The 22,375-nt window shown below is 41.5% G+C and overlaps 1 protein-coding gene across 1 annotated transcript in view; it reads left to right on the top strand.

The window, feature by feature from the left end:
• IGFN1 (immunoglobulin like and fibronectin type III domain containing 1) overlaps positions 1–16,441 on the top strand; it is a 35,767-nt gene extending 19,326 nt beyond the window's left edge. Inside the window, exons 16-29 of the mRNA XM_062594779.1 lie at positions 91–354; positions 997–1,278; positions 1,852–2,652; positions 4,294–4,418; positions 5,474–5,615; positions 6,227–6,523; positions 8,824–9,123; positions 10,122–10,295; positions 11,245–11,373; positions 11,857–12,159; positions 13,324–13,412; positions 14,469–14,664; positions 15,277–15,576; positions 16,101–16,441. Of these exons, the coding sequence (XP_062450763.1) occupies positions 91–354; positions 997–1,278; positions 1,852–2,652; positions 4,294–4,418; positions 5,474–5,615; positions 6,227–6,523; positions 8,824–9,123; positions 10,122–10,295; positions 11,245–11,373; positions 11,857–12,159; positions 13,324–13,412; positions 14,469–14,664; positions 15,277–15,576; positions 16,101–16,441 (3,743 nt within the window). The remainder of the gene's footprint in view (positions 1–90; positions 355–996; positions 1,279–1,851; positions 2,653–4,293; positions 4,419–5,473; positions 5,616–6,226; positions 6,524–8,823; positions 9,124–10,121; positions 10,296–11,244; positions 11,374–11,856; positions 12,160–13,323; positions 13,413–14,468; positions 14,665–15,276; positions 15,577–16,100) is intronic.
• The last annotated feature ends 5,934 nt before the right edge of the window (positions 16,442–22,375 follow it).

Here is a 22,375-nt window from a genome sequence, read left to right as displayed (position 1 = left end):
AAGATGGGCTTCCTGTGGGAGCGGGAGCTGGGGCTGGGGGTGGTGGTGGTCTTGGTGGCTTGGGAGGTGTTGGGGCTTCCTCTGGAAAAGATGGTCTTCCACCTGGGGCTAATATTGCTAGTTTGGGAGGTGTTGGTTCTCCTTATGGAAAGGATGGTCTTCCAGCTGGGACTGGTGTTGATGGTGGTGGTGTTGGTGGTTTGGGAGGTGTTGGTTCTCCCTATGGAAAGGTTGGTCTTCCGTCTTGGGCTGGTGTTGATGGTGGTGGTGCTGCTAGTTCAGGAGGTGTTGGTTCTCCCTATGGGAAGGATGGTCTTCCAGTGGGAGCGGGAGCTGGTGTTGTTGTTGGTGGTGGTTTAGGAGGTGTTGGTATAGCTGATGCAACAGCAGCTGGCTCTCCATATGGAAGGGACAATCTTCCAGCAGAAATGAGAGCTGGACCTGGTGGTGCTCGTGGGAAGGATACAGGGGCATTTGAGTCTTCCTTCGGAAAGGATGGTCTTCCAGCTGGGGCTGGTGTTGGTGGTGGTAGTGTTGGTAGTTTGGGAGGTGTTGATACTCCTTATAGAAAGGATGGTCTTCTGGTGGGAATGGCAGCTGGGACTGGTGCCAGTGGAGAAGGTATACTTGATGCAGGGGGAGTAGGATCTTCCTGTGGAAAAGGTGATCTCCCAGCCTGGGCTGGTATGGGTGATACGGAAGGTATTGGGTCTCCCTGTGGAAAGGATGGCCCCCCAGTTGGGGCTGTTGGTGGTGGTTTGGGAGGTGTTGGGTCTCCCTATAGAAAGGATGGTCTTCCAGTGGGAATGGGCACTGGGGCTGGTGTTGGTGGTCCTGCTGTAGCTGGTGCAGGAGGATTTGATTCTCCCTGTGGAAAGGATTATCTTCCAGCTGGGGCTAGTGCTGGTAGTTTGGGAGGTGTTAGTCCTCCCTATGGAAAGAAAAGTCTTCCAGCTGGGACTGGTGTTGATGGTGGTGGTGCTGCTAGTGTGGGAGGTGTTGGTTCTCCCTATGGAAAGGATGGTCTTCCAGCCGGGACTGGTGGTGGTGGTGCTGCTGCTGCTAGTTTGGGAGGTGTTGGTTCTCCCTATGGAAAGGATGATCTTCCAGCTGGGACTGGTGTTGTTGGTGGTGCTGCTGCTAGTGTGGGAGGTGTTGGTTCTCCCTATGGAAAGGATGGTCTTCCAGCTGGGACTGGTGTTGATGGTGGTGGTGTAGGAGGAGTTGGTTCTCCCTATGGAAAAGATGGTCTTCCAGTGGGAATGACAGATCGGACTGGTACCAGTGATGCAAGTCTAGCTGGTGTAGGGGGAGTACGATCTTCCCATGGAAAGGGTGGTCTGACAGCTGATACTCGTGTTGGTATAGCTGGTGCGTTGGCAGCTGGCTCTCCACATGGAAAAGACAGTCTTTCAGTGGAAATGAGAGCTGGGACTGGTGGTGTTGATGTGGAAGGTGCAGGAGGATTTGGGTCTTCCTCTGGAAAGGATGGTCTCCCAACAGGGGCTGGTGTTGGTGTAGCTGGTCATGCAGGAGCGGTAGGTACAGATGTTGTTGGGACTCCCTATGGAAAGGATGGTCTTCCAGTAGGAATGGGAGCTGGGGCTGGTGTTGATGGTGCAGGCATAGGTGTTTTGGGAGGTGCTGGGTCTCTCTATGGAAAGGATAGTCTCCCAGTAGGAATGGGAGCTGGAGCTGATGGTACTGGTATTGGTAGTTTGGGAGCTGTTGATTCTCCCTATGGAAAGGATGGTCTCCCACTAGGAAAGAGAGGTGGTGTTGGCGATGCTAATGTTGGTGGTTTGGGAGGTGTTAGTTCTCCCTATGGAAAGGATGGTCTTTCAGCTAGAGCAGCTGTTGGTGGTTCTGGTGCAAGGGGATTTGGGTCTTCATCTGGAAACGTTGATCTCTCAGCTCGGGATGTGGCTGGAGCTGCCCATTTTCCTTTTAGGGGTGAGGAGGGAAGGGGATCTTATAATAAGGATGTTATGCTGAGCAGAACTCAAGGATATTTAGATGGAGGAGGAGCTGCTTTTCGTCATGGCAGATCATCTTCAGAAGGTAGGAGTGTTGGTGGTGCCTCTGCAATACAAGCTGTTGAGTCTTCCTATGGCAAGGATGGTGTGTCAGCTGGCTCTAGGGCTGCGGCAGGTGGTGTTGGCAGGTTGGGAAGCGATGAAAGGGAGTTGCATTCAGTCCATGGTAGAGCAGGTGCTGTTGGATTAGGTGGTGAATTTGGGCTGGATTCCCATCCTGGCAAATTTTCTATGCGAGGTGAAGCAGGAACTAGTGCTCACATTGATTTCAGAGGATCAGGACACAGAGGTTCAACTGATGACAGAGATTCACTTTCAGGTCAAGGAAGTGCCAGGAGTGAGGACAGGGATTTAGGACAGTTAGGCTCCTATTATAGCAAGGATTCTGCCTTCGGTGGAGCAGGAAGTAAATCCCATAACAGATATGCTGATGGGAGGAAGTCAGGTGTTCTTCATGAAGGTTCACTGGCTTATGATCAGTTGTCAGATCCTGATGGTGGACTTTCTTCAATAAACCAGAGAAAACAGATACCTGGCCTTGATATTAAAGCAAAAGAATACTTGAAGAGTACAGACAGTATGGAAAGAAAAAGATTTCACAAAGATGATTTGAAAGGTATGTCTTAATTGATAATTTGTGTGTTGCTGGTGTCTGCATTTTGATAATCACATTTCTAATCCTGAATCTTACAGTTAAGAAGAGTACAGTTATACAGAGAAATTTGCTTGTTCTGAGATCTGTTCCTAATTCTACCATTGATTTGCTGCTGTTCTGTGGACAAGTACCTTCAGATCAAATTACCTTAATATAACCTTTATTTGGGGTAACTCAGCTTTTGAGTGTGTACCTTGAATGTGATTCAGATGTGCTCTGAACATTTCTAGTTCTATCCATGACCAATGACACTGACTCATACTCCAGAGCTCAGAGAGGACAGAATTTTAATTTAAAATTTTTTTCAACTCCATTCTATGTGGTAAAATGAAAGAGTGTGGTTTTTCTTCTAAGAAGACTTGAGAGATCATTTGTCTGCTCAGCTGCATTGAGAATAATCATTATAGAGTTAATTTGTCTGTTAATCTAATTATACAATTTCTCATATAGCAGGTATGGATAGATATTATAATTATGGAGTGCTGTCCTTTTATCTAAAATTTTATTTAAGTTATCTAAATCTATATTATCTTTATTAAATTATGCGAAGCAGATATCTGTTCATTCAAATAAATGATTCAGAGCATACATGCAACAGGTTTCAGTTCACAGACATATTAGTTCACATTTAGTTTTGAGGAATATGGTTTATTTCTTTTACTGCAATTTAAAACTTAGCATTTCTCTTTATTTGTCCTAACACCTACTGCAAAGAGCTGCATGTGGTTCTGGGAACCACATTATATTGAATTCATGTGTACATTGGGCCTAATGTAAAGAGCTCTCGTCTCTTCTAACGTGAGAAATTTTAGGGTGTTTCATATAGGAAAAGGAGAACAGTGTGTATGCATCTGTATGACCCTGACCAGTAGCTGCAGTATCAAGATGGTAACTTAAGAAATGGTAGAAGTTAGAAACTTTATATGTATAAAAGGAAGATAGTAGCCTAATGGAACTGCTGACTGTGCTAGAAATTTCTGAGGCAAGCATAACATAAATAAAAATAAATGTATAAAATCAGGAATATTGAAACCAATGGAGAAAGGGTAAATAGGAGTGTACTGTTTATTTGAAAGAGGATGAAGATGTTAAAGGGGAAGAACTTGGGAGGGAAGAAAGGGAATATAAAGGGTAGAGAATGATATGACTGGGGTGATTCAGTGAGACCATTTAAGCTGCCTTGTGTCTGACCAATGCAACAAAAAAACAATAATGAGAAAGAATAATAAAATAGGACATCAATAGAAGGAGCTTGTTTTTTTTTCCCTACTGTCTGTAGAGGGAGCCAAAAAATTAACATAGATTTAAAAGAGCAAGTTTGTAGATGGATAATCTGTTTTGTGATTAATTCATTGTCTATTAGGTTGATATAAGTGCTGTATTGAGTACAGGCCAATTAGCAAGTCCTCCAGAGCAATGAGTTTATGCCAGTTGGCCCCTAACCTCTTGGTACAAAACCCTCTCATAACTACAATACATTTTTTAAAAAGCTTTCTCCTCACGTGCATTTGCATTTTTGTTTATATATTACTCTTTGTCAGTCTCCACTCCTGTATAATGCAGAGATAGCGTCTTTTATACATTTTTTTCCTGAAATTTCAGCACCACGTGGTCGTGTCACCAAACCATTAGTCGATGTTAGAGTCCTGAAAGGAGAGCCAGCTGAGCTGTCTTGTGCTGTCAGTAATGATGAAGTGAAAGGAACCTGGTTTAAAGACGGATTAAAGGTAACTTAAGTGTTGCATAGCTACATTTTCTTTGATTAGTGGTGCTTTGCTTTCTGGCTTTACCTGCCATGTAGTGTGTCAAGGTGTCCCTCCCTCTGTCATTCTTAGAGTAGCCTGAGTATGGCCACAGAAGAATTGCACAGGAGCCTGCTTAGACTAAAATTCCTGACAGAAACTCAGCAAAGTTTCTTCCCCTTTTCTGCTTAAAGGCATTTCTGTTCTTGCTGACACCAGGAGGGTTTGTATTTTCTGTCCTTTTTTCATGGGTGGAGATGGGGCAGGTCTTTTCCTTTCAATGTGGATGTCTGATGTGTGACAGAAACATGCAAAAAGTGGTGATGAATCTTCAGAGGATGTTCAGTTTAAGGACATGATCTTCAGAAATGCATAACAGCAAGAATACTTCTTCAAATCAGTGCATAAGCATATATATCATACTCCATATATCATGGATAAAAACAACAAAGGAGAATGGACTATGGAATCCAGAGGATACTGTAGGAATTGAGAGGTGTCATGCACAAGAATAGGCCAAAGTTAGCATTAAGAATAAAAAGAGAGAGTTTGGAGATATTTTTCCTAATATTTTTGGATGGTAGCTCAAGGTAAATCTCCCATTTACTTTAACGGATTTTGAATCAAGGCTCTCTGGGGAATATGTTGGTGCATTAGGTGTTTATGTGCAACCAGATAAATAATGCCAAAATATTCAACAATAGCAGGATGTTTCTTGTGCATTAATAACAAGTCATGGTGGAAGAATGTTGTAAGCACAGCTGAGGTTTCCTAAAAGGTTCTGTTTTCTGAGAATTGCTCATTTTTCAGTGCTTGTTGCCCTTGTGAAAAGACAGGCTCAGACACAGCTATTGACACAGTTGTTTCAAACACACAGCACATTCCTGTAACTTTTAAATTATATTCCAAATTTATTTGTCAAATTTCCTTAGAGGAGTTAGGTCATATGTCTAAGATTTCTATCTTGTTAAAGTTTGGATTGTTGGATTTTTTGCCTTTATTTTTTTTTAAAGAATAGGTTTCTGTGCTTTTCTTTGTAGTTAAAAAGCATGGATGGAGTCCTTTTTGTAGAGGAGGGCTCAGTCCACAAACTGATTATTAACAAAGTAGAAGATATTCATGCTGGAAAATATAAGTTTGAAGCTGCAGATATGAAAACTGAAGCTTCTCTTTTTGTTGAAGGTGAGTGTTCAAACTACTCCCATTCTTAATGCAGCATGCTAGCCTTGATATACTTGAAATGTAATACAATTTCTATGAGATCTATAGGTGGTCATCAAGATAACTTTGTAATAAAGAATCTGCAAAGACATGGGAGATGTTTTTTGTATAGATTGGTGCATTCTGTAATTCCAAATTTAATCAGAGAGTCTTCCTGAATAGCTCCTATCATTAACTCAAAGATTTTGGCATGCATGTCAGACCAGTTTCTTCATTCTTGTGTGTGTTTAGTGTACTGCCTCTGAGATTATGCATTCAGGACAAAATTTGCTCCAGCAAAAAGGTTAGTATGATGCCAGAAGTACTTTGTGATAATTTTCCTATAGCAAAGTGCATGTGCACTCTACATGCAGCTGAAGGAGAAGATCCCAATGTTGTGCACTTCTGTATCATCATGAACAGCAATGATTCAGTTTGCATAAGCCCCAAAGAACCAGATTAAATCTTGTTTGTTGTAAGCAGCAATCATGAATACAGAGAAGTCTGGTTACCATGAATACAGAGAAGCCCTCCAAGGTGTGCTTTATAATCTTTGAATTGCAATTATTAATGACCTTGTATTATCTGCTTAGATCCTCCTCACGTTGACAAAGTTCTCCTCAAAAACCTAATGAATGTTCCTATTGAGGCCAAGGCTGGGCAGAAAATAAAGATCAAGATCCCTTTTGAGGGCCAGCTACCAATCAGAGCAACATGGCTAAAGGACAGAATGGAGCTAGTAGATGACAGAAGGATTCGTGTTGATGAAACAGATACCTTTACCATGTTGACCATCTCTAGCAGTGAGAGAAAGGACTCTGGGGATTACAAAGTCAGGCTGAAGAATGACCACGGAGTCCTGGAGATCAACCTGAAGATTGTGGTAATAGGTAAGAACTCTGTAACATCCACTGTGGCTTTCATTGCAAATCTCAGGCATGGGAGCCTGAGTAGCACTGGTGACAATCTTCCTTTGGGCTACAATTTATTTCAAGATGAATAAGGCTTTTATGAATGCTACTCATAGGAACATCTATTCTCGCCTGTCTTTCAAAGTAACCAGCTAGAAATATACTGAGAAATTCCTAGAACTTGCGTTGACTTTGGTGAGGTCAAAGGGGTATGTTTACAGTAAGGGATTTTGACTGTGCCCCCGTTTAGGTTACTACAGAATCATCTCATATATCACGAGCACATGCAAAGAAGACTCAGACAAATTAGCTGGCAGGCAGCCATGGCAGACCAGGACTGTGGTACTTAACTGCAGGGCATACTGCCTCCAAACTGATATGGTCCATGTCACTTGGCATGGATTGGCCTTGTTAGGTGCCTCGCAGAATTGAAAGGTATACAGGTCCACATAACTATGCTTTCTTCCATCTCTTTTTATTCCATCTTTACCTGTTTCCCAACCTGTTCTCTAAAATGCTTGTGTGTACCATAAAACCTACAAACTGTATACAATGTGCTTACTTTGAGTTAGCTCCAACTGGAATTCTGTACAGCCATGGACACTACAAGACTTATTAACAGTTTGTGGTAACACATTAAATTCCAACTTTATACCCAACAAAAACTTAGGTGCAGACTTCAACTATAGGTTGAAGTAACCATGTAACTTCTCCAACATTGTCATTCCTAGATATTAAAAAACATATCAATAAAGTTAAATTATGGTTACTCTTTTAAATGAAACATCACATCTGGAGTACTGTGTCCAGTTCTGGGCTCCCCAGTACAAGAGACACATGGAGCTACTGAAGAGAGTCTAGCATAGGGCTACAAAGATGATCAGGGAACTGGAGCATCTCCCCTGTGAAGAAAGACTGTGAGAGCTGGGCCCGTTTAGCCTGGAAATGAGAAGACTGAGAGGGGATCTTATCAATGTCCTTAAATGTAAATACCTTAAGGGAGAGTGTCAGGGGGATGGGGCCAAACTTTTTTCAGTGGTTCCATGTGACAGGACAGGAAGCAACCGACACAAACTGAAACACAGGAAGTTCTGCCTGAATATAAGGAAGAACTTCTTTGCAGTGAGAGTGACAGAGCACTGAAGCAGGTTGCCCGGAGAGGTTGTGGAGTCTCCTTCTCTGCAGATACTAAAAACCTGCCTGAATGCAATCCTGGCTAACATGCTCTGGGTGACTCTATTTGAGCAGGGGGGTTGGACTAGATGATCTCCAGAGGTCCCTTCCAACCTCAACCATTCTGTGATTCTGTGATCTTCCTTAAGCCTCTCTCTTCTTGTCCTGTAAAACTGCTCTTGAAAAACTGAAGGAATTTAAATATAAATAATCAATAATAAACTTCTTTCCTCAAAGATGAATACTAGTTAAATATCCTAGCTGGCTCTCTATTTTAGATATGCTCGTAAAAAGCTGTTAAAACTCAAATATTTCTTCCCCTGTTTGTCTCTTACTGACTTAGTATTCCATATTAATAGAATCTCCTTTTGTAGGCTTAGGCAGAGTGATTAGTGTGACAGGTTAGTTTTGTAAAATGCTCTTTATCTTTTCAAGAAAACAGAGTAATATTGTGTATAGTAGTTACAGGCCTAGGAAAACTCAGCTACATCTAGTATAATGTGGTAAGTCTGAGTATGTATTGGTACAGAAAGTGAAATACACTTCTGGAGAGAAATAGTCAAAGCCTAAATTAGAATTATTTTGATTTAGATCATTTCCAATGTAATTCTTCCACCATCCACTAAATCAGGGTACAGGAAAAGCTTGTTGACACATTTCTCACACTTCAATACAAGATGACACAATTTTAGTTTGGTTTTGCAGAGCCTTAACAGTTGAGTTTTGAATACTGCGTGACTGTGGAAGATAGGACTAAAGACAACAGACATATCTAAAATCAGATTATCCAGGTGAATTAAACCATAAATGTCTGCTGATGTGGAAGTCCAGAAAAGATATTCATCCTTATATGGAAGCTCACTTGATAAAATGCTAATGAAAACAATCAACTCAAGGAGCAAGGGCCTGGCTTCTTACTCCTTATCAAAACTTCTCCTAAGTTTTGGAAGAGGCAATTCAAGTCCCTGTACCTCATTTTGCAACTATGCATATATTCTAGCTGAAACCAACTCTCCCAGCTGGTGAGCAAGAAACAATGGTAGTCCAAACCCAAGAACATATCTGAATGTAGAGCCAACATGCAGTTGTTGTGTTTCACTTTTCAGATAAGCCACAGCAACCCACAGGACCCATCGAAGTTTTAGAAAGCTCCGCAAGTGGCATCACCATTCAGTGGAAGCCTCCAAAGGAGGATGGGGGCAAACCAGTGCAAAGCTATATTGTTGAGAGGAAGCAAATAGGCCAGGAAGACTGGGTGACTTTGGGGGAAACACTCAAAGGCTGTACTACTTTCACTACCAACAAAGTAGAACAAGATACGAGCTACTACTTCAGGGTGCGAGCTGTGAATGCAGAGGGAACCAGTGATGCCCTGAAATCAGATCAGGTGAAGGCTGTCGGTAAAGGTAAGGAAGAACTTTTAAAAATCATATTCTATATTCTAATTCATTATTAAAGCTTATATCAAGGAAAACTTACTGCATTTTGGATGTTGCTACAGATCTGAATCTGCATCCTGGCTGAACAAACCCATGAAGATTTTACATATTCTGCAAGATTAGGAGCTTTTTGTAGGCTTTGGTGATACTGAGTTAGACAGTGTTAAATTTTCAGCTTTGTTCCAATCTGAATTCTAAAACAATTTAATGGAGGAAATGCATGAAGACCAGAGAAACTTTTTCCTTGGGTGGCTACAAAGAAAACATGCAAAGCCTTTTCTTGATTCCACAGGCAAAAGAATCTCTCAGTGCCTGCAACACTTTTTGGTGTGATCACTTCATACTCTCAATTTCCAAATTTGCAATTCCATTCTTTGAGTCCTCCAATGAATTAAAATACTAGAACAATTTTATCACAAGCATGAACATAGTACTAGTGAGAGAGCAATACTCTGTTTCTCATTCTCCTCTATCTACGTTTTCATTTGCATAATTGCAGGCCATCCTTTGCAAAGATAAAATTTTCTGCTAATTTTTCATTGTTATACTCTTAAGTAGTGTTACTATATTTTGGGGGCTCTAGCAGGGGGATTGGAAAATCCATCATGATCCTAATTTCTATCATTAAAAGCAAGATTAAAATTGACTTTTGCTAGGGTGTAAGAATGTACATGCTTCTCGCTGTAGGCTGACAGTTTAATTCTTGGTAGTGATGACAGCAGGTCATTCATGAAATCAGCATTACGAAAGGAGGTCCACACTCCTGGATCCTGTTTGTGTGGGAAATAGGATATATAATGATAAGTTTTCGTTCAAGTCTTTAAAAACATCCATATGAATACATTGAGGAAACTGAAAGAAGAAACTACTTGGAGCACTTCCTTACCTTGCAGAAAAAAAAAAAAAAAAAAAAGAAGAAGAAGAAGAAGAAGCCTGCTAATAACAAAATGCTAATCTCCCTCTAGGTTCACCTGGTCCCCCAGATCCCCCTGAGATCGTCAGTGCCAGCAAAGAAACCATCACAATATCCTGGAAAACACCTCATAAAACTGGCAATTCCCGAATAGTGGGGTACATGGTTCAAAAACGCAAGAAGGGTGCCAATATCTGGATGCCAGTTACCAAGGTGCCTGTAGCAGGTAGGTAGCTTAAAAGTTGGAACAGACTGGAAAATGTCAAAAAGGCAAAAAGTTCAGTAGACTTAGAAGGTAATATGCTGATCTGATGAGAAGTTGCTGTCTTCTTACCCCTTGCTTCCTGCTTAGGATTTTATACCTTTTCACATTAGTGCTTTTCGTCTTGAATTCTTGAGCTGCTGACTATCCCCATCTCAACCATATTTACCCCATCTGAAATTTTACCTTCTTACCTAGTCTACACTCTTTCTCACAACTAAGCAATTTTTTCAGAAATCTAAGCCAAGGTTATGCAGCTGCATCATAGCAAAGCCAGTCCTTGGTTCATAGACAGTTGAATGTCTGGGAGAAGGGTTATGATCTCTTATTGCTCTCAAGAGAGGTCTTGTCTAGATTGTGTGTAAGCATATGTCTGGGGAAGGTCATTGCTGCATCCAGGAACATAGCTCCTCTATGGATAAACTGACATGTTCAATTTCTAGAATTAAAATCTTTACTTCACATGCCGTTATCCTCAATCCTAATGCTGGAAATATGGCAGGTAGGAATTTATAAATGCAAGGGGCATAAAGAAACCCAAATGATGTGTATGTGTTCCAAAATGTGTTTTGACTATAGCTGTTAATTATCTGTCAGGTGCAGTCTAGGATTCCTTATCTGGTATAGAAGAGTTTAGGATTATACCAAAAGGAAAAGCAGTATTTTTTCTTTCAGTGATTTAATTGCTCTCAGATGGTGTCTGATCTGCAAGAGAATACAATGAACACATCCCAGAAGTATGTATGCCCTAGGGCAGGGAAGGGCCGAGGAAAGGGGGACAGCATTTATACATAGCTCCTGAGAATTATGCAGTGTGCATTTCTATATGACATAAAGTCCAAGATCATTGTGTCACCATCTACTGCTTGCGGAATTGCTCACATAAGCCAACACAATCCTTTTCTTCCTGCAGACAAGGTACTGAAAATAACCAATCTCAAGATGGGGCTGCAGTACGAATTTCGTGTGGCAGCTGTCAACGCTGCTGGTGTAGGAGAGGCCAGTGCACCATCAGAGCCTGTCTTTGCTCAGGATTCCACAAGTAAGTGAACTGCTTCCATCTCTCTGGCTCAGGGATGCTTAAAGAAGGATGTAGACTGAGGGTATTTGTAGAGAAGTAATGTTTTAAAATGTTTTTTAAAATACATGAAGGCAAAAATGAAATAATTAGATACCTGTTTCATCGCTGAGAATCCACTGTCTGCATGAGAAAGGAATGGAAGGATTTCATGTGTGAGGAGTAAGTCAAGGTGTGTCAGACTTCATCTGCAGGAGCGATGTGCAGTGTGAAGAGAAATTTAGGATGGGTCACAAAGCAAGTCACACTGCAGGAGTGTTACAGAATGTGCTGCACTATTGTTGGCAGCAGGAACCTGGATACAGCTCTGAAGAACTGGGACAAACTGCAGGGAAGATAGCAGGGTGGATATCCAGTGCACTGAAAGAATGTTGAGAGTCTCAGGAAGTGACTGAAAAGGGAAGACAGAAGTCCTAAAAATAGTTGAAATAAAAATTCTCATTTCAGAACCTCCAGGTCAAGTGAGGGACCTTAGAGTGGCCAGCAGTGACAGCACTAGCATCACCCTGACATGGAGAAAACCTGAGCCAAAAGAGGGGGTTGATGTGAAAGGCTATGAGGTAGAGATGCGATCTTATGACAACCTCAACTGGACCAAATGCAGTGCTCTTCCTATAAACGAAACCACATACACAGTTAAAGGCCTGCAAACCAAAGAATTGTACTTTCTACGTGTGAGAGCCCTCAACGACAGTGGCCCAGGAGAAGCTGCAGAGCTTGAAGCTTCCACTGAAGCTGCTCCTCCTGTTGGTAAGTCAAAGTGGGCTGCTTTCAAAGTGAACTAGATCCTTCTGCAGGTAATAGCACACAGACAATTTTGTTGAAGACTTGGACTGTGGTCTTTTAGTCTGTGGGTCACTGTGACAAGAGCTTCTCTTGAAGTCCTAGACTGTAACAGAAAGACAAATATGATGTTGCTCCTTTAGAGTATGTTGTAGTTTTGTTACTTCATCAGGAAAATCTGAAGATTGAACTGATAGTAAATGTACAATACACAGAGTGGTGAACTCATGTTAAACTCTCATGTTAAAGACTTATTATGATACAAGAACGCCAAATATTTTTCCACATTTTGCCCCTCACACAGAGCACTCTCACTGTTAGGTGAAGCAAATCCTACAGTCCTATCACTTTATAAATTTTCAAAAATTGACAAAATTTGAAACACACAAAATAGTTACTTTTAAGGGGTTTTTTTCCCCTTCTGTTCTTCAGCTTTTCCAAAAGATCAGATTTGAAATGTTACTGAATAGAAATAAGAAAAAGAATTAAAATGCATAGTTAAAAAAAAAAGTTAAATACAATAGTATATCAGTGAAAAGAAAAGTAATTTTAAATATTTAAAAAGAGTATGATATGAAAAGTATTTTTAATAAACTCAAGCCTGTTGTCTGAGGATATCATCTGGGATTTTCAGTGTTCGTAGGTTGCTATTTCACTAGGTCACGTGAAAATCTCAAATGAACAAAGAATTTTTGAGGTGGTGAAAAAATATTCTTTGTTCAGCTGTTCTCATGAATACATCTTTCGTAAACATCTTTTGTAGTTTCCTTTTCCATAAATATCATTTTATGTAGAATATCATCCATGAGACAGGGTAAAGTGTGTCAAAGAGCCACTTTATCCGTGGTTGAGATGTCATAACATCATGTGGAAATATTTTTACATTATTCCCCTTTTCTAGTTGTAGTGGTAAATAAATAATAGTAAAATTTAAAAAGCGTAATGGCTAGCAAGGAACTCTGATGCTGAATCAAGGAGCTTTTTTTTTCAATAATATAACTATGATTTTATCAGTAGCCCACAAGCTAGCTGTTGGAAAGACTTTAGGAGTATCTGACACATGCATGAGTTTGTTTGCCAATAACTTTGTTATAGCACATAACCTTTGATTGTAATCACCGTCTTTTCCAGTTCCTCCCAGATTCCTAATAGATGACAGAGTGAAAAGCTTCCTGATTATAAAAGCAGGCAATACCATCCGAGTGCCAATTCCCTTTGAAGTAAGTTTTCAAATGGTTTCATAAGAAATCTCTCTATTTTTATGCTGTAGCCAGTAGTAGACATATAAACTGAGCTATTTTTCTTTGGCATGGAATTTTTGCAAGATCCTGGGCAAATCTGTTAAGCTGCTTGTACTTTGTAAATTTTCTGCACAAGGAAAACAACAACAATTCGTCTGTCACTTTTGGTATTAGTGAGTTATGAGATTATGGTCATTCATTAATCTCTGCAGACAAGACACTTTGATATGGTTGGATGGACAGTGTTCACTATCATCATCATCTGCTACTAAACTTGCATACTTAGATTCATCAGCTGATTTCCCCATGAATCCCTTGAAAGACCCAAAGGTAGGATTTCTAGCACCATCCTGCTGACTATATTCAGCTTACTAAACAGCAGTCCTTACTTGATTTGCACTGGTAGAATGCTATGTGCTTTGACCTAAGCTTGGAGCAATACAGGTAAGGCCAAGGATATCAGGAAGAGGTTGATGAAGGCAAAACGTGCATATTTGCTGGCCATGCTCCAACTCAGGTGCTGTCTTGGCGAATAAAGACCAAAGATAGCACAATAGATAGATACCATACAGAGAATCCTTCCCCCACCCCAAACAGCAGATATTTTAAAAAGTACAAAATAGTAACTACTGTTACCATCTCTTGTTCTTGAACCAGCACATCTTGTTTGACAAAAAGAAGGAAAAAAATAACAAAGAAACTAAAGTTTCTTTATAGAATTTAAAAGTTAAAGAAGCAAAACAAAACAAAAAGTTAAAGGAAAAAAGTTTAAATTAAAGAAACAAAATAGAGCTTTGAAGAGATATCTGAACTAGCTCTGAAGAGGGTTGCTCAGACACTGGAAGCAGGTTGTCATTATTATTATCATAATCTTCCATTTAGATCTAATTTGTTTAGATCCAGCTCAGATACTTCTACATGTGACTGAATTGTGTCGTGTAGATATACATTTGGGAGAAGATGACAACACTAAAGGTGTAAAGACATAAAATGGAGACAACAGAGGTGGGCTATAACCTGTGTTGTTCTTTGTAGGCATCTCCGGATCCAGTAGTGACCTGGTTAAAGGATGGGCTTCCTCTACCAAGAAGGGCCACAATAAACACCGAATATGGTACCACCCAACTGCTGATTGAAGCAGCTGAGTTCTCTGACAGTGGCACCTACACTGTTGTGCTTCAGAATGGGTCTGGGAATAAAGAAGTATTCAGCTTCCAAGTTCAAGTTACAGGTAATTCACTACTATCTGTATGTGCAGATTTAGGCATGAGTAGGCAGTAGGCAAGGAGCTGAACTGAGCACAGTGAGCTCTGAGCACAGTGGAGGCACAGGGAGAACTAAGGAATACAGTTTTCCATGAGGTTCAGTCTAGCCACTTTGTGGTATCACTTGGCATATCTGCGGGACAGAGCAGGCTACTGATTTAAATTGCACCTCCTTACCAGAAAGAGTCTGGTTATGAAGTTAGATATTGTAAAAAACAGGAGAGCAGCTCAAGCTCTTTTTAACAACCTAATATTAGTCAGCAAAAAGCTGTAGTACCTTTATTTACTCATAGCCATAGCAACTCTGTAAGCTCTCTCACTAAGGTGAAAAAGTTTAGCTGAATCAACCTCATCTTCTACCTCTATCTATAAGAAGGAGAAGAGGCCCAACATGGCTGGTATAATGCAGGAGAAGTTCATGTGCATCCGGAGGAGGAAGTTTCAAATTTTGTCCCTTCTAATGACCAGGATGTTTACTCAGTCCCTATACTTAGAATATCTGATGGCCTCAAGGGTTTTAGGGCTCCCTACTGTGCCACTTCCCCTACATCTTTGGTATTTTTGCCTTCTTCTGACAGATATCCCACAGTCCCCTGGACCTATTGAGTTGGAAGAGACTGTGCCAAATGCAGTAACAGTGACCTGGGAGCCATCAGCATCTGAGAAATGGGAAAGCAATCTCTACTATACGGTCCTGAAACGTGAATCACAGAAAGGCTTGTGGCACATGGTGGGTGATCTGATCTACACCAACAAGTTCACGTTCACCAAACTTATCCCAGGCCGGGACTACTACTTTAGAGTTGTGGCAAAAAATTACTTGGGAGCCAGTGCTCCATCTGAAACTATAAAGCCCTGGAGACTTCGAAAAGAAAAGGGTAAAACAGCTTTTACAAATAACTATCAATGTATGTGTGTTGTCCTGCTTTGTTCCTTTTAATGTTTCTAGTACAGCTTCCTGAAATAAGTCTCTCCTCCTGTGAACATTTTGATGCCCAGAATGAGAGTACATAGAGATACCCTAAGAAATTCCTGTTTGGCAAGGAAGGCTTGTCCTCTCTGCACAGACATTGTTGCAAGTCAGATATTATTCTTTTATTTTCAGCAGTTATATCACTCACAATTCATAACAGAATGAATTCCAAGCAAAATCTGAGGCTTAAGTTTTGCAGAAACCAAAGTTGCTGACTTAAAGATTAAAATTTTATCAATTAGAGAATAAACCACAAATTACAATTTGGAGGTGCATGGCATGTTGGACAATTTGCAATGTAGAATGCCATTGTTAAAAGTCACAGCTGAAAATCAATCTTTGACTTCTATCCTCATGGAGCAGTATCTGAGTTTAGGTTTTTATGTTGCTGGATTTTATTTTTTTTTTTTTGTTGTTTTTATTGAACAGCTAAATTTGAAGTCAAACAACCAGAATACAGGGAAGTTAATCAAAATGAAACCCCGAGATTCCTCGTCCAATTGAAGCCTCATGTGGTGACCACTGGGACAGAGTGCCATATGAGCTGTGCGGTTGCAGGCCATCCACCACCAAAGATCACATGGTATAAGGATGGCAGGGACCTCTCCAAGGATTCTACCTATTTGTGCACAAATACCTTTGGTGTCTGCTCCCTAGTGATTCTAAGTGCTGCAAAAAGTGATGAAGGAGAATATATGGTACAGGCTACCAATGAATTGGGCCGTGCATTCAGCAAAACCTTTCTCACCATTAAAGGTAACAATCTTTAATGCCTTTAATTCATCATACAATGTTAAGATTTGTCATTGCTGCCAAGACGCTGTAAAATGTTTGCCATATGACTTTAGTGACAGAAAGTATCTCTAATGAGGCAATGTGCATTGGGACTACTTTACTGAATTTTTAGTTAATCTATTAATGATCAAGTGTGAAAGAGAGAAATGGAAATTAAAAGGCAGATCTAAAAAAAGACTTGATTTCTACATAAGCCCAGAGGTATCTGTTGACCTTGAGCTAATCTTTTAGAAATAAATATCCCATTTTCATTTAATAGGATAATATCTAGTTTAAATTTTTCTACAGGGCAGGACTGGTAGGGTAGAAGATTTGTGTGATAGCAATATTAGGTGAAGTGGTGAGGAAAAAGCTGGTGTTAGATAACTAAGGGCAATGAGGAGGGAGGAAAGAGGGATATGAAATAAGTATAAAAAAGGGTATTTGGAAATCCTGGCGTGAATAGAAAATCAGTGTAGCTGAGGATGGATGGACTGTGGATATACTTATGGAAAAACATCGCTGGCAGTTTTACTCTGTTCCTCATGAAACTCAGTTCCTTAACTTTGAGTTAAATACTCTTCCTTTAATGCAATTTGGGACACCTCATTGGGATTATATGAGTGGAAAAATGAGCAGAAGAATTATGAGTGGTCAGTTAAATCCTTGTAATCCCTTTTCATGCTTTGTTCTTCTCTGCCTTGTAATATTCCAGGTCCTCTTTCTACCATACCTTTCAGACTATCTCCCTCATTACAATATTGAGCTGTTTCTCTCTTCCTCTTATTTTCAGAATCCTCCCTGTAGCATGATCTTCCTGAAGACATCTCCACACTCCTATGAAGATGAGAAAGTTTTCTTTGAAATACATCTCTCTATGAAACCTATGTACTTATTTTCAGATGTGCATGATACTGTTTTAATTTTCTGATCCAGTAGTTGTATTTTGAGCATGGTGCTGCACTATAGTCAAAATGGAAAAAAGTGTTTTTTAATAATGATTTTCCACTATGACTTTTAAAATACATGAGAAGCTTCAAGAACACAGAAGATGAGAAGAAAAGGATTTGGCCACAATGAAACTTTCTGTGGAGATCGCATGTGTGAGAGACCATTCTGCAGTACCACCCAGCTGTTGTCAGGCTGTCCCAAGAACATTTCTTGACACTGTAGCTCTATTAAGCTGACCTTTTGGTTTGCAGATTTCTAATCCGCAGCAATCATTTTAGATTCAATGTAATACTTGGCAGGTTTCTTAAATCTACTAGAAGCTGTTTTGCATGTATTCCACTACCAGTTTTAGCTAAACATGTTTGCTTTAACTTGTAAGTTGAAAAGAGTATCTATCTGCATTTTAAACGCTGTCAGTTAGCTTTAACTGAGTATAAGATAAATTCTCATCTAGGCTAACATAGGATAGCACTACTGGCAGAGAAAATGCGTTGACAGGAGTGAATAGAAATCTAGAACTGGTTGTATTTTTCTGGGCAGATCAGTGCTGTGCTTTAAGAAACAGCTATAGTGAGTGCAATAGAAAAGGATATAGAGGTCTTAAACTACCACATTTGTATCATCTTAATATCACTGAAATTAGTATCATTGAAATGTAATTGCCCCTACCTCATGATATCCCTGGAATATTTTTGGATAATGGAAGAAGAGTTAAAAATCTTTCATCTCTGACCAGAAATATGTGGAAGATCCTCTGCCATGGCTGGGAAATTCCATCACTGAGTGGTGAATGGGTCTAGAAAGCAACAATGTATGATGACTTCCCAAAAGTATGACACTGCAGCCTTAGCACCAAACCTACTTTCATGACAGCATCACAGAAGACAGGAGAGTCAACATGAAAGACTCAAAGCCACTGATTTCTCATACAGCCAGACAAACATTTATGCAGGGCTGAAATGCTGTTCTTGATTATGTTTTGTACAGAGTGTTGTACAGACATGGCAACAGTAAGTTGTGAAATTAAACCTTATTTCAGTAAAATCTACCGTGAGTAAGTATTATTTTGGAGACTGAAGCCCAACCAGTTCTTGAATGCTAATTCCGTCTCCATTGCAACATAATGCCTGTGTAAGTTCACCCCTTAGCATATAATGGCTGTGTAGATTCTTATTTAAACATGAAAGAACAACATATCTAAAGCTTTTATAAGTTCATTTCTCACTAATATCTAAGCATGCTGACGGAGTGTCAGAATAGTACAGTCTCTAATCATCCAGATGATGTTCCAGAAATACACTGGCATAAGCCAGCCACTTACTGATGGCAAGTGATCTCATGCTTCTCCTTGCTTGAAACTGTTGGTGCTGGCTACTCCTGACTAGATTTATATTTCATTTAAGTTTAAGCAAGGATGAGTCTCTCTATACTGTGAAAATCCTCACGTCTATTATGACTACTATCTCAGGCCTTATTTGATCACCCAGATGAAGCCACTGGGTCATATGCAAGGTAACTACTCCCCTCTAAGCATCCTCCTTCAGGAGCCCAGTTGCCTATTCTTCCCTTTCTCTCTTGCTGCTACCACCTCTGGGCACCTCCATCCACCAGGACTGCACAGATACACCTCTGCTTTGTGATCCTTACATACAGACTGCCAAAATCCCACGTATCTCTTCTATGGAAACCATCTCCCTTAAGAGTGGAACTTCCATGACTGGCAACATGGATTCAACTAATCCTGATCTGCAGCATATGCCCGTCCTACCAAGACCAAGTAGTACAGTGCCAGTGTCCTGGGCTCCTTGGTGCTCCTGTGCCACGTGGAGGCCACTTCTTCATGTGCTGATTTCTCAGCAATTTTCGGTCAGCCAAGTCCCTTGAGGTGCTGCTTGTTCACCCTGAACAGATCTCTTCAAAAGCACATGGTGACAGGGTACAGACAGCAAGCGTGTCCATCCCCTACCAGTTGTTTTACTCACTGGGCCATCTGTCATGGCGCAGAAGGTGAAACAGGAATGTGTGCTGAGCCAGAGGCCTGGGACCACAGTTAAGAAAACAAGTGCCTCTTGCTACTGCTGAAGGAGTGTGTTATACTCAGGTGGGAACTGCAGTGTTGCACCCAAAGGAAGGTCCCTTGGGCTCTAGAAGTCTCTTTTGAAGTGGTCTGTTGCTCCTTGTAAGGAAGGCAAGGAGTTAAACACAGCAGGATTGGACCATGTTGCTCCTTTCCCTTAGAGGGAGGCCATCTCAGTTTTAGTTTCCATGTTGGCAATGGCCCAGTGCTACATTCAATGTAATCAGTGCATTTATGGATCCTAGTAGGCTTGAATTAGGTTCATACCTGGAGGTGCACTTGCTGCTGTTTGATTATGACTCTAAGCATGCTAGGAGGAGAGTTTCTTGCAAGAGTGAGTGATATACCCCAATTTCTCACAACCTTTAGATTTATTTGTGCTACTGAGGGTACTGCAGCAGTCTGTGACTAGTTTCTGCATAGTGGATCTACAGTGTTAGAGTTACAGTCTCTGTTTTCTCCTTGACTGATAAGCATAAGGGCCAAGCTTATTGGAAGGACCTGAATATTTGAGATTGGAGCATGAGTGAGCATCTAGTCTCTGGAAGAACCTGACATGGCAGGAACAGAAGGCTCTTGCAAGTCTTGCTGTGCACAGGTATTCTCATCAATTCAAGCTGCTTCTCTCCTGTCTTTCTCTTGAGTATTTTATATTCAAGTGCCATGTGCTTAAACCACTGGTATTTAGGACCTGGAGAGCAGGGATGGGCAGCTCTCTGTCATCTGCAAGTCAGAATCTGACTAGTAATGCCAGTAATTCAACAAGCAAAAGGATGTGTGCTCAGGTAAGAGACTGGTCAATCATCATGAAAAAGCACGTGTGTGAGTGTGTCAGAGTCAGTGGCACTGCTTGCTTATCCCATGCACTTAGGCTACCGCCAAGTGAGCTGTGCTCCCCCTTCTCTGGAAATACCATCCAAAATGGAAGAGCAGACGTTCCTAGGTCTGGAGGCTGAAGAGAGATATGGCATGGAGACCGCCATAGCGTCCATCCTGGAGAGGCAGAGAAGGGGCCAGAGAGAGGTGCCAGCCAAACTTTCCTGGCCTGAAAGTAGATGGCATCCCCGCAGCCAAAAATAGGAAAGCAGACTACAAAAGCCTTGAGATCTTCAGCAATGCTCTGTAACTTAAATGCTTAAATTCTGAGCTCTATTTCCCTCATTTCTTGCAGAGAAAATCTCATCTAAGTGGTCCCAAACCAGCTCCTTGGATGCCAGCACCAACAGCAGTTGATAAACCCCTTTTGTATCCCTGGTACTGCTCACTTGTCACTGACTCAGCAAGAAAATCTCACACCAAAGTTCCCGTGGGCCAGCAAAATGCTCCTGACATCCTGGGGATAGCTGAATGCACACTGGGATTTTGTGATATTTAGAGAAGTTATTGCCTATAACCTATTCTGCATCACTTTGCCTGGTCTGCTATCGCTCTTTTCAATGTATATTCGAGTTTTTCAAGATGTTATCAGGGGATCTGGGGCAAATCTGAAAGTTCTTTCTTGTAGGAACTACTTATAACAATTAAAGAATGTCATGTTGGTATCCCAGCCCACGGCTTTATGTCACCAAGGGCTCAGTAGGAGCACTAGCATATGGCATTGCTTTAGCCTGCTTCTGCATCACTCAGCCTCTGCTGCCACTTGCCTCACTCTCCCTCAGAGTCATTACCCCAAATTCCTATCTGATGAGGGAGCAGCAATGCCAGAGTAGTGGTGTTTGTCTTTCAGATAACACCTGAAAGAGTAATGTTCCCAAGCTGGAAGGGAGAGAAGAGCTCTTGTGCTAATTTCCATCCAAAGGTGGGAGGACACAGGCTGTGTTTGTGAATGCGTTAGGCTGATGTCTCTACCAGACCTTGGATTCTTCCCTCTCTTCACAAGTAGGGCTGAGCCTGGCTAATTTTGATCTACATATCACTGCTGAGGATGAGCTTGGGATGAACAAGACAGAAAGCAGATTTCAGCAGTGTAAGAGCAAAATCCCCTCCTAGTCCCTGCGTGTGTGACCGGATCCTGTTAGGGCAGAAAGCAGGTCCTCATGCAGGAGCCTTCCTTGACACTCGGTGTGTATCCTGCTGCTTTACAGCCCAAAATGTACCATTATTAGGGCTCCAGTTTCTGTGGTTTTCGGTGACTTGGAGAAGAGGATCAGGTCTGTTCACAAATCATAGAATCAGTAAGGGACCTCTGGAGATCATCTAGTCCAACCTCCCTGCTCAGCAGGGTCACCTAGAGCATGTTAGACAGGGTTGCATCCAGGCGGGCCTTGAATATCTCCAGAGAAGGAGATTCCACAGCCTCTCTGGGCAACCTGGTCCAGGGCTCTGTCACTCTCACAGGGAAGAAATTCCCCCTCACGTTCAGGCGGAACTTCCTGTGCTTCAGTTTCAGCCCATTGCCTCTTGTCCTGTCATATGGGACAACCGAAAAGAGTTTGTCCCCGTCCCCTTGACACCCTCCCTTCAGGTACTTACACACATTGATCAGATCCCCCCTCAGTCTTCTCTTCCCCAGGCTAAAGAGGCCCAGCTCTTACAGTCATTCCTCACAGGGCAGATGCTCCAGCCCTCTGGTCATCCTCATAGCCCTGCGCTAGACTCTCTCCAGTAGCCCCATGTCTCTCTTGTCCTGGGGGGCCCAGAACTGGATGCAGTACTCGAGAAGAGGCCTCACCAGGGCTGAGTAGAGGGGCAGGATCACCTCCCTCGACCTGCTGGCAACAGTCTTCTTAATGCATCCCAGGACACCATTGGCCTTCTTGGCCACAAGGGCACATCAGCAGTGCTTTTCCAAGCTATCTTCTGATGGCAGCACTGGGAACTCTCACTAAGGGAGCAGAAGTCCCCTGCCTCTCCCTTTTCAGGTTCCCAGGTTCTGCTTTGTGCTCTGGATGTCTGTGCCCAT

The sequence above is a fragment of the Rhea pennata genome, chromosome 25, assembly GCF_028389875.1.
Source record: "Rhea pennata isolate bPtePen1 chromosome 25, bPtePen1.pri, whole genome shotgun sequence".
In the NCBI taxonomy this organism is placed as follows: domain Eukaryota; kingdom Metazoa; phylum Chordata; class Aves; order Rheiformes; family Rheidae; genus Rhea; species Rhea pennata.
This window is presented reverse-complemented; position numbering and strand designations above follow the sequence as displayed.